Source organism: Ovis canadensis, chromosome X (genome assembly GCF_042477335.2).
Source record: "Ovis canadensis isolate MfBH-ARS-UI-01 breed Bighorn chromosome X, ARS-UI_OviCan_v2, whole genome shotgun sequence".
In the NCBI taxonomy this organism is placed as follows: domain Eukaryota; kingdom Metazoa; phylum Chordata; class Mammalia; order Artiodactyla; family Bovidae; genus Ovis; species Ovis canadensis.
This window is the reverse complement of record NC_091727.1, coordinates 115091456-115106604: the sequence shown is the minus strand read 5'-3', so window position 1 is coordinate 115106604 and position 15149 is coordinate 115091456. Positions and strand designations below refer to the sequence as shown.

The 15149-nt window shown below is 38.7% G+C and overlaps 1 protein-coding gene across 8 annotated transcripts in view; it reads left to right on the top strand.

Moving 5' to 3' along the window:
- SMARCA1 (SNF2 related chromatin remodeling ATPase 1) overlaps positions 1-9554 on the top strand; it is a 69931-nt gene extending 60377 nt beyond the window's left edge. For 2 of the 8 annotated variants that reach the window (XM_070292091.1, XM_070292094.1), the window contains 2 exons: positions 7612-7722; positions 8755-9554. In XM_070292091.1, coding sequence (XP_070148192.1) covers positions 7612-7722; positions 8755-8760 — 117 coding nt within the window. In that variant the 3' untranslated portion in view covers positions 8761-9554. Of the gene's footprint in view, positions 1-7611; positions 7754-8754 lie in introns of all 8 variants that reach the window. The other 6 variants (XM_070292087.1, XM_070292088.1, XM_070292089.1 and 3 more) reach the window with 3 other exon arrangements.
- The last annotated feature ends 5595 nt before the right edge of the window (positions 9555-15149 follow it).

Here is a 15149-nt window from a genome sequence, read left to right as displayed (position 1 = left end):
CTGCCCCTAATCCCTCCTAGCATCAGAGTCCTTTGTAATGAGTCAACTCTTCGCATGAGGTGGCCAAAGTACTGGAGTTTCAGCTTAGCATCATTCCTTCCAAAGAACACCCAGGGCTGATCTCCTTTGGAATGGACTGGTTGGATCTCCTTGCAGTCCAAGGGACTCTCAAGAGTCTTCTCCAACACCACAGTTCGAAAGCATCAATTCTTAAGCACTCAGCTTTCTTCACAGTCCAACTCTTTTATACTTATAGCTATATATTATTTCCCCATGTGCTTGAAAGACTAAAATGTCCTCTTCAGCCTTAATTTTCCAATAGATCCTATATAGAGGTGTGTACAGAAGGAGTTGTGCTTAACTTTGCCTTAAGGGTTAGATCAGAGGAATGGCTTCACAGAGGAGGTCCTTCTTGGAAATGAACCTTGAAAGACCGGGAAGGAATTGGCCCTGGGACTATGGAAATGGCATGTGCAAAGGTAGAAACAAGCTCAGCATATTCACAAACAGCAAGTAGGTTGGTGTGCTGGGGTGTGAGTAGGAGAGTCCTGAAAGATGAGGAAAGAGCTGGCAGCCAAATGACCAGGGGCCCTGTTGAACTTTGATCACTGTTCCATAGGAAATGGGGAGTCATTGAAAGATTTTAAGAGGGTGGTGACATGGTCAGATTCACTGTATAGAAATACTGCTCTGTGGAAATGGGCAAACGTCTACCTCAACTCCCATATAGGCTAATTCCCAAATTTCTATCTCTGTCTCTTCTCTGTTCCTCCTGTTTTCACCCCCACCTTGGCTAATATATTACCATCTGCCCCAGAGTCATTTTTTATTACTGCTGTCTTAACCTTCAAGAGCAAATGGTTACATCTAAAGGTACCAGCATAACACCTCGCACAAAGTGGGCATTCAGTGAATAAATGAGCGTGGAACTTTGGTTCTTCAGTGGGCTTCTGTCTCATAGACCCTATCATTGGATCACATTTGGATAGAATGTGAAGAAATGTAGCAATGGGTTTGAGTTCTTTTTTCCTCTTCCTTTCTTTTCTTTTCGTCTACCTTTCTCTAATGATGGACTTTAGTTGGTTATAACCCCTGAAGCTTTGGTTTGAATAGACAGTTGTAAACATCATGTGTTTTATTAGTAACTGTAGTGTTTGATTTAAGACTGAATTGTTCTAACAATCTGAAATATGATACATGCACTAATAGGAGTTTGTTTTCAATATTTATGCTTATGTGCTATCCTGGCAACCCACTTCAGTATTCTTGCCTGGGAAATCCCATGGGCAGAGGAGTCTGCTGGGCTACAGTCCATAGGGTTGCAAAGAGTCAGGCATGACTTAGCGACTAAATAGCAGCATCAGCTATCCTGCGAGGAAGTGACGTGACATTGTACAAATAACGATGTTTAAGTAGGAACAATTAGGTAAAACTGTCATAACATTTGATACTTGCTTAAGAAATATAAGATATTTTTATATTATAATGGCCAGTGTGCTTGGGCCCTGAGATTTTAGCGTAGAATGCCATTGCTTTTTGTTAGTAAGAGAGGGGTTCCAAGGTGACAAAGAACCTGGGAAATATACCACAGAATATATAGTTGAAGGTGTTGATTCTGAAGGTAAAGTATAGGGACTTTACAAAACAGCAAAGGAAACAAAACCTCCCAGTTTTGTTTTACTAAGACCTATAGAGGAAAATTCTGACTTTGTAGAACTACCTACAAATTTTGAGGCACCAATGTGGAGTGCAATTTATTTACTTTTTTTGCTCCTGCTCATTCACCTGCTTTTGACTTTGAACCAATAGTGGGCACCGACCTTCTGTCATTTAGACTTAGGCAGCCTTAGTGTCTAGGATTTTAGTACATAGGAAATGTAATGTGGAGTCTCTTTAATCTCTTTCAATAAGTCACTTCAAGTCTACTGATGCTTTCTGTGCCTTTTGAATCGATGCTTTCAAGCTGAGTATTGGGGCAAAGGATGTTTGAACTTGGTGCCTGGCGTGATTGATATTCACCACACAGTACAGGGCAGCGCCACTTACTGTAAACATCCCATCATTTATTAAATAAAGGTAGAGATCCATGTCCTAGTACTCAAAAGTTTGGACTTGGGTGATTTTGCATTGAACAGAATCATAAACCATTAAAAAGACATGGAAAACCAAGGCAGACAGTTTGCTTAAAGTCAATCTAAAGTCTAGTTTAAACCAGGGGCAAACTACAGCCCTTTACCTGTTTTGGTACAGCCTGCAAGCCAGGAATGATTTTTACATTTTCAAATGTTGAAAGAAAATCAAAAGAAGGCTATTTTGTGACATGTGAAAATTATGCAAAGTTCATATTTTAGTGTTTGTACAGTTTTGTTGGAACCCAGCCACACGCCTTCATGCTGCAGTGGCAAAGCCGAGTAGTTGTGACAGAGACCGTGTGGTCTGCGGAGCCGACAGTATTTACTGTTTGGCTCTTCACAGAAAAGATGTGCTGACCCCTGATTTAAAGAATGTGTAAGAAAACTGGAAGGACGTTATACACATCTGTGTCTCTTTCCCTGTCTTGTATACAGGGTCGTCATTGCCATCTTCCTAAATTCCATATATATATGTTAGTATACTGTATTGGTGTTTTTCTTTCTGGCTTACTTCACTCTGTATAATCAGCTCCAGTTTCATCCATCTCATCAGAACTGATTCAAATGTATTCTTTTTAACGGCTGAGTAATACTCCATTGTGTATATGTACCACAGCTTTCTTATCCATTCATCTGCTGATGGACATCTAGGTTGTTTCCATGTCCTGGCTATTATAAACAGTGCTGCGATGAACATTGGGGTACATGTGTCTCTTTCAGTTCTGGACTTTTGGACTCAGAGGGAGAGGGAGAGGGTGGGATGATTTGGGAGAATGACATTCTAACATGTATACTATCATGTAAGAATTGAATCGCCAGTCTATGTCTGACGCAGGATGCAGCATGCTTGGGGCTGGTGCATGGGGATGACCCAGAGAGATGTTATGGGGAGGGAGGTGGGAGGGGGGTTCATGTTTGGGAACGCATGTAAGAATTAAAGATTTTAAAATTTAAAAAAAATTAAAAAATAAAATAAAATAATAAAAAAAGAAAACTGGAAGAAAATAAATAATATAACCAAGGTAGACATAAGCATTATACAGTCCTTTAGGAAACATGTTAAATGAATGATGGGTAAAGGGGGAGCCTATTGAGCCTAAAGGAGAGATGTTTGGCAGGTCTGGTGGTGATTGAGATGGAGGCATGAGAGCTGCCTTGTAATATTTGAAAGATTGTACAGAAGAGGGAATCAGCTTGTTCAATCTGACTGCAAAGGTTAGACCTAGAACCAATTGTTGGAAACGATAAGGTAGCACATTGTAGCTTTGCACAAGGGGATATTTTAAACTTATTCAGAGGTGGGCTAGGCAATCTTGTGAGGTAATGAGTACCCCATCATTGGAAGAATTCAGACAGGCTGGACAGCTAATTAGCAAGGACCTAGTAGAAGAGATTCAGCATCAACTTGAGTGATTTTTAAAGGTCTTGTTCAATCTTGAGAGTCTGTAATTTTATGAGCTCCCCCTATTGAGACTCTGTATCAGGGGAAGATTTTGGAGTACACAGTATATCTTTGATTACATGACTCCTCCTGCTTAAAAATAATCAGTGAGATCCTTTTGTCAACTGAATTAAGTAAAATTGCTTAGTTCTTTGTTTCTAGCTTCTAGGTTCTTTGTATTTTGATTCAAACTTAGTCTTCTCCATCACTCTTACCCTGCACAGCATTTTCCAAGTTGGTTTCTACCAAACATTGTTCCAGGATTTGCATGTACACAATATGCAAAACAAGGTTTTGAACCCTGCCCTTGACCCTTGCAACCTACATTAGACTGCTAAGAGCTCTGTGAAGTCCTGCCATGACAAAATTCGTTTAACCTTTTAAAAACCTAGCATTTCCTGAGCATGTGTGAATACAAAGTACTTTTTTTTTTTCCTTTGGCCACAACTATTAACACTGCACAACAGTTTTCCATTTGTCATTTTCCTACTTTCTTCTGTTGTCTTTCTTGTTTTGTGTCTCCTGTCTTCCTCTTGTGTGCTGTTTTTCTCCCTTCAATTTCATTCCTAAATCCAGCATAGGGAAATCGTGAAAGAAGGAGATAATTAGACCACAGAACTGTGGAAACAGTTTGAGACCATGTGAACCACTCCCTGTGAACCACTTTCCTTCCCAAGGAAAATAGGAAGATAAAAAAGTACAAGAATCTAGGGGGAACATGTTTGTGAAAGACGAAATTATATAAGATCAAATTGCTTTAGACATCATAAAATTTCTCAGAATCATTTCATTGTCATTTAGTTATTCAAAAAATGAATCACTGTTTTATTGGTAATCTGGCCTCTTTATAGAAATTTCTGGTGTTAGCTAGTGTTCTGTTTATGATACCATCTGCTTAGTTAGGCAGTCTTTAAGTGTGTGAATAAAAGATAGGGTTGGTATCTTTAAAGTGGCATTACCCACGCTAGGAAGGTAACATCCAGACTCACTCATTTCTTGATGCCTTTCTCCAGAGAGTTAGATTATTTTTCTGTCTGTAGTTAGTGACAGGTTAAAAGGAATGAAGGTAAGAACTTATTATAGAGTCTATTTATAATCATCTTGCGATATTCTACTTCCCTGCATATGAAACTGTCTCAAAAGTATTAGTTTTTTCCTGAATCACCCATATGAACCATGAATATGTATCTAAAGATATCTGCAGTCACAGGCAACTATTACTTATTGAGAATAATAATAGCCAGAGGGTATAGCTTAATGATTCAAGAATCAGCTTCACATAAAGACTCTATCTAGTCTCCCTAGAAACCAACAATCAAATCTCATCAGGGTCAACTTAGCCCTTTCTATAATAGATAAATTGAATAACATGCTGTTTAATTTGTATGTGTGGTATTGAATGAAGCTATGAAGAGTGTTTGGTCTGCATATTAAAGATACTGCTATTGTTTTGGTAAGTAAGGAAAATTCCAATGTTATTTTTCCTAAATTATTTAACCTTGAGTAATTGAGGATGGTTATTTTTAATAGTTAAACAATAATTTGTTAATGAAGAATTTTTTTTCCTGGCTAGACTGTCTTTGGTTTTCTGCCTTCTTTTGGGCTTTAATTTTATAGAGTAGAAGATGCTTGGATAGTTGATAATATTTCTATATGCCATTTTTCTAGCTTTTCTTTGGAAGGAGACAACTGTATTTAAAAAATTTGCCACTTCTTAAAAATGTTACAGATTGCAATATTCATTACAAAAAAATTTAGAAAATACATGCTAGTATAAAGAAGAAAATAAAAGTTCCCATTGATTCTATATTCAGAAATAGATGCTGTTAACCACCAGTAACTCTGCACATAGGTCTCTCCCAGCTATTTCTATTGTGTATGTGTGTATATACTAAGATGTATTTATACATATATCATAATTTCCAAATGAGCAAAAATTTAGTTCCCAGTATTTCTCTGCTAAAAAGCACATTGCTGTAAATATTGTTTTGTAAATCTTCGTGTATATCTATTTCCTTACGTTAAGCATCTAGAAGTGGAATTGTTCATTCAAAGAATATGAAATTTTTAGGATACATCATTGATGTTCCCAATTTTCTTTCTAGAAAGATAGTATTTTAGTCTGCTTGGGCTGCCATAACACAGTACCCACATGAGGTGACAATTTCTCATGGCTTAGGCTCCAGGTGGGTTGGTTTCTGGTGAGGCCTTTCTCGCTGGCTTGTAGATGGTATCTTCTTCCTGTGTCCTTACACTGAAGGACTCAATCGTTATGACTTTGGTTAACCTTAATTACCTCCTTTTAAAGGCCCTCTCTCCAAACACAGTCACGTTGTGGGGGTGTTAAAGCTTCAACTTACAGATTTGGGGAGGACACAGTTTTTTCACAGTGACATCCCATCATCAGTGAATGAGAGCTTCCATTTCACCATCTTATTGCCAACACTGGATGCACATATCACACACATGTGAACATGTCTTTGCTAATTTGATAAATATATCATTGTTTTACTTTGCATGTCTTTGATTGAGTGAAAAAAAGTTCTTAATATTTGGACACTTAAAATTATTTTGTTTCCTATTCTTGTACTTTGACCACTTTTTGGTTGGAGTTCTCAATTGTTAATACATCCACATTTTTATTTGAGCATTTAGCTATTTTATATCTTATCAAATATTTTTGCTTATGCAAAAAGAAACCACTTTAAATGTTATTTATCCTTTGATATTAAGCCATTATTTACCTTTCAAATACAGCAAAATATACCAGGTTAATATATGAGCGTCCATATTAATGAATCATATACTTAACGTTCACCATACGTTCATAAAAGCTGTTTATAGTTTGGATGCATTGATTTGCTGGCAGTGAAATATAGGTAGTGGCAAGGTTAATGTGGAATCTTTCCAGCTATTGTTTGCTTTGAATTAACAACTGCAGCAGTGTTTCCTCAGAACTCTGATCCCACGAGGTATGCTTTGAGAAGAGACTCTGCTGATTGAATGGCTGATTGAATTGCTTGCTTTCTCCATCTCCTACCCTAGTGGTTGACAGTGCTTATTAGAACTTTAAAGGCTCTGAGCATCCCTATAGAAAAGAAATCTGACTTTTGTAAGCTGAGTACTTCCAAATCGTACTTTGACAAGAGGACATCCCCTCATTTTTTTAATGTGACTTTTGTTAACTTTTTGTTTTGAAATATTTATAGATTCACAGGAAGCTGTGAAGAGATGTCCAGGGAGGGCCCATGCACCCTTCACCAAGTTTTCCCAGATGACAACATCTTCCATAAACACAGGACAGTGTCAACATCAGAAAATGGACATTAATACAATCCAAAGAGCTTATTCAGATTTCGTTGGTTATAGATGAACTCTTGTGTGTGGGTGTGTGTGCACATGGTTGTGTGTGTGGATGAGTGTGTATGTGCTAAGTTGCTTCAGTCGTGTCTGACTCTTTGTGACCCCATGGACTGTAGCCTGCCAGGCTCCTCTATTCATGGGGTTCTCCAGGCCAGAATACTGAAGTGGGTTGCTGTGCCCTCATGAGTGTGTAGTTCAGTACAATTTGATCACACATAGGTACATGTAACTAGCACCACCAGAAGATTTACTCGTGCTGGCTCTATAAAGTCATACCCCCTCACCCCCTTTTTCTAGTCCCTGGCAATTTCTAAACTTCTGTCATTTAATAATTTGTTATATAAATGGAACACTGTGCTATGTAACCTTTTGAGATTGGCTTTTTTTCACTCAGATAGGGTTCATTTAGGTTTCTGCATATACCAATAGCTCTTTCCTTTTTACTGCTGAGCAGTATTTCATGATATGGATGTACCACAGTTTACCCACTCTCCCACTGAATGATATTTATCCACTTATCATATATTTAGTGGAATATAGCCTATTTGAATATTGTTCTGAAGAATACCAATTTAGAAAATTCTCTATCACAGAAGTGATAGAATCGAACAATTACCACTTTTTGAAGGTTGTACCTGGGTTGCAGAAATTAAAAGTCTTTTTTATTTGGTTCAGGAATTCCAGAGACGCTGTAATACTCTGATTTCATTGATTGAGAAAGAAAATATGGAAATTGAGGAAAGAGAGAGAGCAGAAAAGAAGAAACGGGCAACTAAAACTCCAATGGTAAAATTTTCAGCATTTTCCTAACTTTTAGGTAGATCCCATTTTTTTTTACATAATTAAAATGCCTATATTATGTTTAATGCTATAGTGATACCTATTATAAAGACTGGTTTTTATGAAATGCTGATTTGTTTTTGACAGAAAAAGAATTACACTACAACCACGTGTTTCCTATCTGTTTGTAGCGTATACGGTTAGGAACTCCCTAGTAACAGGGCTCAGTATTTTTAAAATTTTCTCATTACTTTTAAGCAGAAGTGTAATGCAAGTAAAATCCTCTGAACTGAGACTGGAGTTGTCATGGGGAGTAGAAGAGGGGTGGGCTGGGGTGGGGCTGAGGTTGAAACTGAGAGTTTTGATTTGATCAAAGAAGTTTTCTGATCTTTGTGGAACTATGAATACAAATAAGAACTTTGAGGAGACAGCAAAGCTTTACTTGATTTACTTGGTAATAAGTTAACTGTTAATAGTAAGATGATTTTAACTCAGTCAGGTTGCCTTGTATAGTTACAATTTCAAGTACTCTTTAACATATTATTTGAGTGTGGTTAAGTAAACTACCATATTTCATCAAGTCTAAGATGCCTTCCATTGTAAGACAAAGCATTATTTTATGTGCTACTAAGAAAAACTGCTGCCAAGTAACTGATTTGTCATCAATTCTAGAATGCATCCTGATTTCAGAGATGCTAAAGTGGGAAACAAGTGTGCATCATAGAATATATGAAATATGGTATTTTAGCATCTATCATAACATTTCAAAAGTAATACACTCATAATTAACATTTTTCCCAGAAAATTTTAAGTATTAAGTAGTTCTTTAAGCATACATTTTTAGTACCATGTGTAAGTAGAAACTTGATGACTATTTTTGATGGGTATTTTATGTCTTTTCTTAACAAGAAAACATGTTTGGAGGTTATTTTACATTGGGTTATATAGTTTGTTGGGTTATATAGAACATTAACTGTGAGTATAACATTTAAGTGAATATTCATGTTAAAATTTTTTTTTGATGCATTTACATCCTAGATTTAACATTGTTGGGCCATTTAAAAATGTGCATATTGGAGCAGAACATTAAATCTGTTTCCATTTTAGTCACAGAAAAGAAAAGCAGAGTCAGCTACTGAGAGCTCTGGAAAGAAGGATGTCAAGAAGGTGAAATCCTAAAGCCTAGAAATAAAGTTTTAAATGGGAAACTGCTATTTTCTTGTTCCCATCTTCAAATGCTAATTGCCAGTTCCAGTGTATTCATGGTACTCTAAGAAAAATCAATTTGGTTTTGATTTCTTGCATATTTTATATATTTTACAATGCTTTCTACCTGAAATGTGTAGCTTTAGATTTTATGCATTCTAGTATTTTTGTGTACTGTATTTTGTGTATTTCATGTCTTCATCTAAATCCTCTCAGTCCTTGTTCTTTTGAAGCTTGTGCTGAGGTTTTAGCTTTTCTATGTTTTATATGCCGCTGCTTTGAAAGAGAACCTAGATTCTATAGCTGTATTATTGTTGTTTCATACTTTAAATTTATATGGCTGTGGAAAAATGAATTAAAATGATTTGAGGAGAAAGACTTTTTCACTTCTTTGTTGCTTTCTTTTCTATTGAGTATGGGCTTGTACGTGTTACTGCATACTGTGATTAGCATAATAATTGTTTCTTTGAGGTCATCTAAATATTTTTTTCCTAAAGGAATAAAGGGTGAGAACAGAAAATTATTAAAAAAACTAATATTTGATACTGTGCTTGCTGTCAGTATGCATTACATTTAAATTATTCTCTAAATATTCAAGTGGGAAAGTATAATAAAGAAATGTCTATAAGAAATTTAATTATTTCCTGTGTTTTGTGCAGTAGAAAATAGTTGTGTTTACTGAATTGTATTGTTCACAACTATGTATTTGGTTGAAAGTTAAAGCTTTGCTTGCTGACTTGTGCCTGATCTTTTATCACATAGAGCCAGTTCAGGGGAGTCTGGGTATAACACGTAGATTTATTAACAACTCAGTTGTGAGTATGAAATAAGCAGCATGCATGCAGAAGAAAGGGGGAGGTCTTCCATAGGAATGCAAGTATGCTCAGTTCACAAGACAGAGTATCCGAGGTTTTATATACCAAGAGCCTCTATCTTTCCCACACTACAGACCCCCACACAGGCCAGTGGGATGTGAGATGGGAGGAGATCTGCTCCACACAGTCACTCCAGGCTCCAGTCCGACTGAGGCTCCCATGTTTCGTATCTGTACCATCTAGAACATGTGGGTTATTCAGCTGCCACCATAGGAGAACAGGAGTCTGGAGAATCACATAGAGGCTCTTTATTGCCTCAGTCCAGAAGAGACAGATGTCACACCCATTTATATTTCATTGTCCAAAACTAGTCACATGGTCTTGTGTATGTGCCAGAGGACTGGCAAATGTAGGAGAACAAATGGAATGCCTTACATTACTGCCTCTGCCACAGGGGCTGTCACACGAAACTGTTAGTGTGTGGTTAATCAGAATCAAGATCAAGTTATGAGGGAACAGGGAAAATGGATCAGAGCCTAGTGTGAAATGCATAGCAGTTAAGTAAAGCTGGGCATGTGAGATGGTGGTGTTTGTTACTAAAACAAAATCTGGACAGCTGAAGAGTTGCTCTCTCCCTGACCCAAGATCTTTTTGCATTTCCTCTCCGACTCTGTTTAGTGTACCACTGGCAAAGCTTGGTGCAAGTCAGCATCTTTCACATCCTCATTGTCATTGGGGTGGTTCTGCAACATAGGAATGGGTCTTCTAGAATGACAACCCATCGTCTGCTGGACTCTTCCAAGTCTTTGTTCATTGTCCAGATTTCATATTTCTTACTGCCGTGCTCCTGATTGGATTCTTTTTACTGTTTCCACTATTAGGAGACTTGTACTCTGTTGGAGGTTTGGATGAAACTGGGTTGCTATTAAGAGATGAGTTTACAATGATGTTAGGTCAAGGAACCCAGAGATATCCAAATCTATCCTTGGCTTAACCACCCTTGCTATAAGGTTCACAAAAGAGGCAAAGGTAAGCAAAGTCATACTTCACTAGCTGGTGATTTGCTCCAAACTACAATCCAGAGCTCTTAAATCCAAAATAAAATCTCAGAATTTTCCACTCCAGTGAAATTAAAAGTTCCAGTCATCTGAGATGGAGAAAATTATACATTAGAGAGTCTTATTAATACCCACAAGTTCTGTGCACTGAAAAATATCCCAATTAGGGTCTTGGACTCTGATCAGTCAGTTCAGCATTTCTTGGGGAGAAATGAAGGTTCAGGGTGGGAGCAGGTACAATTAGGATCTTTGAACTTCTTTCACGGACATGTAACAATCTTTACTTCTTGTTCTTTTTCTGTTAACCCAAAGGGGGTAATGACTAAGCTGTAATGACTTAGCCATTAACCCTAAGGGGGTAATGGCTATCTACTTTAGGAGAGAAAATCTGCAGGTAAGTTCTTCCACGCTTTTTCATGGGACCATTTTCCTGGCCATATGGCTCTTTCTTGGACCCAAGAGATGGGAAATTCAGCTCTCCTAGATTATGTGCAGCATCTCTGGTGAATGTAGCCTGCCAAGGAGGTCCACACAGTGAACAAGCAGATGATAGCACAGTCCAAACCATACGGTGTTGGGAATGCAGAATGCCCCAAGTCTCCATAGGAAACCCCTCTGATTGTCAACTTTCCACAGAGAAATTAAACCATCATAGAAAAGTTAAAAGTCCCAACAAATAAATCCTGTTTCACACCAGAGGCCTGGGCTGTTGGGGTAGTAACCCTGGACCTGACTGCCGTGTTGGATTGGAAGAACAGGATAGTCAGTTACCGTGTCAGCTGCTCAGAGACCAGAAGCAGTGGAAGAGTGCTGTATCCATGAATGCAATTTGACAGAGGCACAGTGCTCCAGGCCACCAGTAAAAGTGGTCTAATAGATGGTACTGGAATCGGACCTAACCTGATTGCTTGTTTAGAGAATGTGCAAGGAGGGAACCCGGGACTCTGGGTTTCCAGTAACCCCCAGGCTCCCGCAGAGGCCTTTGTAAAGCATCTATCTTGATCTGTTGGATACTCTAAAATCACAAGAAGATAGAGAGCTCACCAGTCTCTCATTTGCATCATAGTTGCTTGTCTCTCAGTCGTTATCACACAGTTCCTTCTGGCTCCCCAGCGTACACGTGCTTATGCTGGCTGGAAAACCCGGGTTCTTGTCAGATTACACATTCTCCTATGAAGTATGCCCCCAAATTAGGTCCATTATATGAGACCTAGTTAAGAGAAGTTACTGAACTAGAATCTTTGCAGCTTAGTTGCTGGGTGTTTGGCTTGAAAACCTAACTGGTGAAACTACAATATCTACTGTCACCCAAATAAAGTGCTATTATTTCCCAATTATTGGCAAAGCTCTCCACTGTGGTCCATTATGGTGCCGTAGCCAGCGCACCTTGTTCAGATTCCTGGGCCGGTGTCAGTGATGAGACTAGGGTCCTCATGCTTTTTCTCCAGGTGTTTTTTTGAAATCCTCCAGTTGCCATCAAATCTCAAACAAAGTTGTTCCCCAGAGTTTACCCATGGCATGAAGCTCCAGTCGGCCACAGTTGTGGCTGTGTTGATAACAAGCTCCATACTGACTGCTTTCATTTCCCTCTCTCACTTCCTCACTCCTGTCTGACTGTTTCCTGGGGCCAACTCATAAAGAAACTGCTTGCGTTAGAATCTTTGTCTCAGGGTCTGCTTCCGAGGAAATCCAAATTAAAACCCCTTGTATGCATAGCTCTTCTTCGGTTCAGTCACTCAGTTGTCTCTGACTCTTTGCGACCCCATGGACTTCAGCACACCAGGCTTCCCTGTCCATCACCAACTCCCAAAGCCTACTCAAACTCATGTCCATCAAGTCGGTGATGCCATCCAACCATCTCATCCTCTGTTGTCCCCTTCTCCTCCCACCTTCGATCTTTCCCAGCATCAGGATCTTTTCAAATGAGTCAATTCTTCGCATCAGGTGGCTAAAGTATTGGAGTTTCAGCTTCAGCATCAGTCCTTCCAATTCAGGACTGATTTCCTTTAGGATGGACAGGTTTGATCTCCTTGCAGGCCAGGGACTCTCAAGAGTCTTCTCCAACACCACAGTTCAAAAGCATCAATTCTTCATTGCTCAGATTTCTTTATGGTTCAACTCTAACATCCATATATGACTACTGGAAAAACCATAGCTTTGACTAGATGGACCTTCGTTGGTAAAGTAATGTTTCTGCTTTTTAATATGCTGTCTAGGTTGGTCATAGCTTTTCTTCCAAGGAGCAAGCGTCTTTTAATTTCATGGCTGCAGTCACCATCTGCAGTGATTTTGGAGCTCCCCAAAATAAAGTTTCCATTGTTTTCCCATCTATTTGCCATGAAGTGAATGGGACCAGATGCCATGATCTTAGTTTTCTGAATGTTGAGTTTTAAGCCAACTTTTTTACTCTCCTCTTTCACTTTTATCAAGAGGCTCTTTAGTTCTTCACTTTCTGCCGTGAGGGTGGCGTCATCTGTGTATCTGAGGTTATTGATATTTCTCCCTGTTCTTCTTAGCCCTTAGTTATTTCACAATAAGGTGTTGGGTGTTTAAGAAGAGTAATGATCGATATTATATCATTGATTCCTAGAAGATCTAACCCTCTGTGGACAGTTAGTGTGTGACTTGACTGGCCCAGGATATTTTGCACTGGTACAAAGTATTGGATTCTCATTTCTCTCCGTTAATGAATGAGACTTTTTCATCTCACCAATAGCTATGGTCCTGGGAATTACCAGGAAGAGGTTAAAAGCTTCCCAAATTTTTGGTAAGGCCAGAGCTGGTATCCAGGCTGTTGTCTCTCTCAAGCATTTTCCATGCTGGTTGGTGCCCCTTCCCTGTAGCAGTGGTTCATTGAGGTAACTGGACTAAGTGTTGGCCTGTCTCACTGTACTGTTCCATATAGCCATTACAGAAACTTGGTCATAACAGGCCTTTTTTCCCCCATCTGTTGGTCTGTCTAGTGACCTGATTGTTTTGTCCCTTCCCCAATACATTGCTTTCCCACTGGGAGAACTTTGATTTAGGCCACTCTAAGTCAGACTCAAGCTATATCTTTCTTTTGACTTTCAACCTTGCTTTCCATATTGCCCCTAAGACATGCTTAGTTAATTTCTGATCTTTCTGTGATCTGATACTAGATGTGTCCATGTGTTGGACTATCAAATTATGTGGCCTATTTTTAGGGTCTCCATATACCTATGGGAGGGTGATGGTGAGTACTGTTCCTGTCAACGGTCTACCTTCCATCATTAATACAGTTTTGAACTAATATCCCCTTCAGTGGTAGACACTAAAGCCTATTTGCTATATCTGAGACAGAAAATATCTTTGAATAAGGTCTCATCTTGGCTAAAGTATTTGGTGTGTGACAGTCATCATCAGTTAGGATTGATACCTTATTTGTCTCTGTTGTAGAATCAACTGTAAGTCTCTAAACGCCATTTAGTTTTTGTACTGGCCATATAAGAGCATTACCAAAATATAATTTACCCATTTTTCTTTTAATATTGGCATGGTATTCCATCTACTATTTCCCAGTATATATTGGATAGGTGGCTTTTTACATTCATGATAGCTGATTACAATTAAGTCTGGGTGTATCCTTGTAGGTGTGTCCTTTTTTCCTTTCATATATATCCATCCTGGTTTCTGAGATCTCAAGGTTTCTTCTTTCTCTTAATTTCCTCTTTCCTAGTTTGCCTCCCATCACTCCTACAGCTCAAATTATCTCCTGGACAAGAGATTTTAGTTCATTTAAAATATCCTATAATCATGCTACCTGGTAAAGGGCCTTCCACTATGTCTAGGCCACCTCAATTCTCAAAGTCAGGGCAAGAGGCTACCTTCCCCAGGCAATAAAGACCTGGATTCTTTTGTACTAGTGATCTCTACCTCCCTGCAATGATTGCATCCCACAGTGGAAATCTCTGAAATCCACAGCCATGACTGGAGCTTGGCCAATGCTCACTGAAGATACCTGATTGGAAAAACCATTGCAGGGCATATACTGTCTTCTGATTAAACCTTGCAGACCACTAATGGTTATTTTTTGTTACTCTATCCTTTTATCTTTCTATAAATTCGTAGATTATAATTTAGAGGATGCCCAAATCAGAGTCAACATGAGAACACAGCGTGGAGAAGGGACTCAGAAAACTTCAGAGAAGGCACATGATACCACCAGAATTTCATTTCTTCATCATTTTCTCTTTACCCCCGGACCTGCCATCTAGTTGGCCATATGATTATTTGTATCTAACCATCTAATAGGCCCAAAATGTCACACACTTCTTGTAGGGAGACCTAGGTTGTGTTAGAGACATTCCTGCTCCCGAACTTTGTAGTCAGGGAC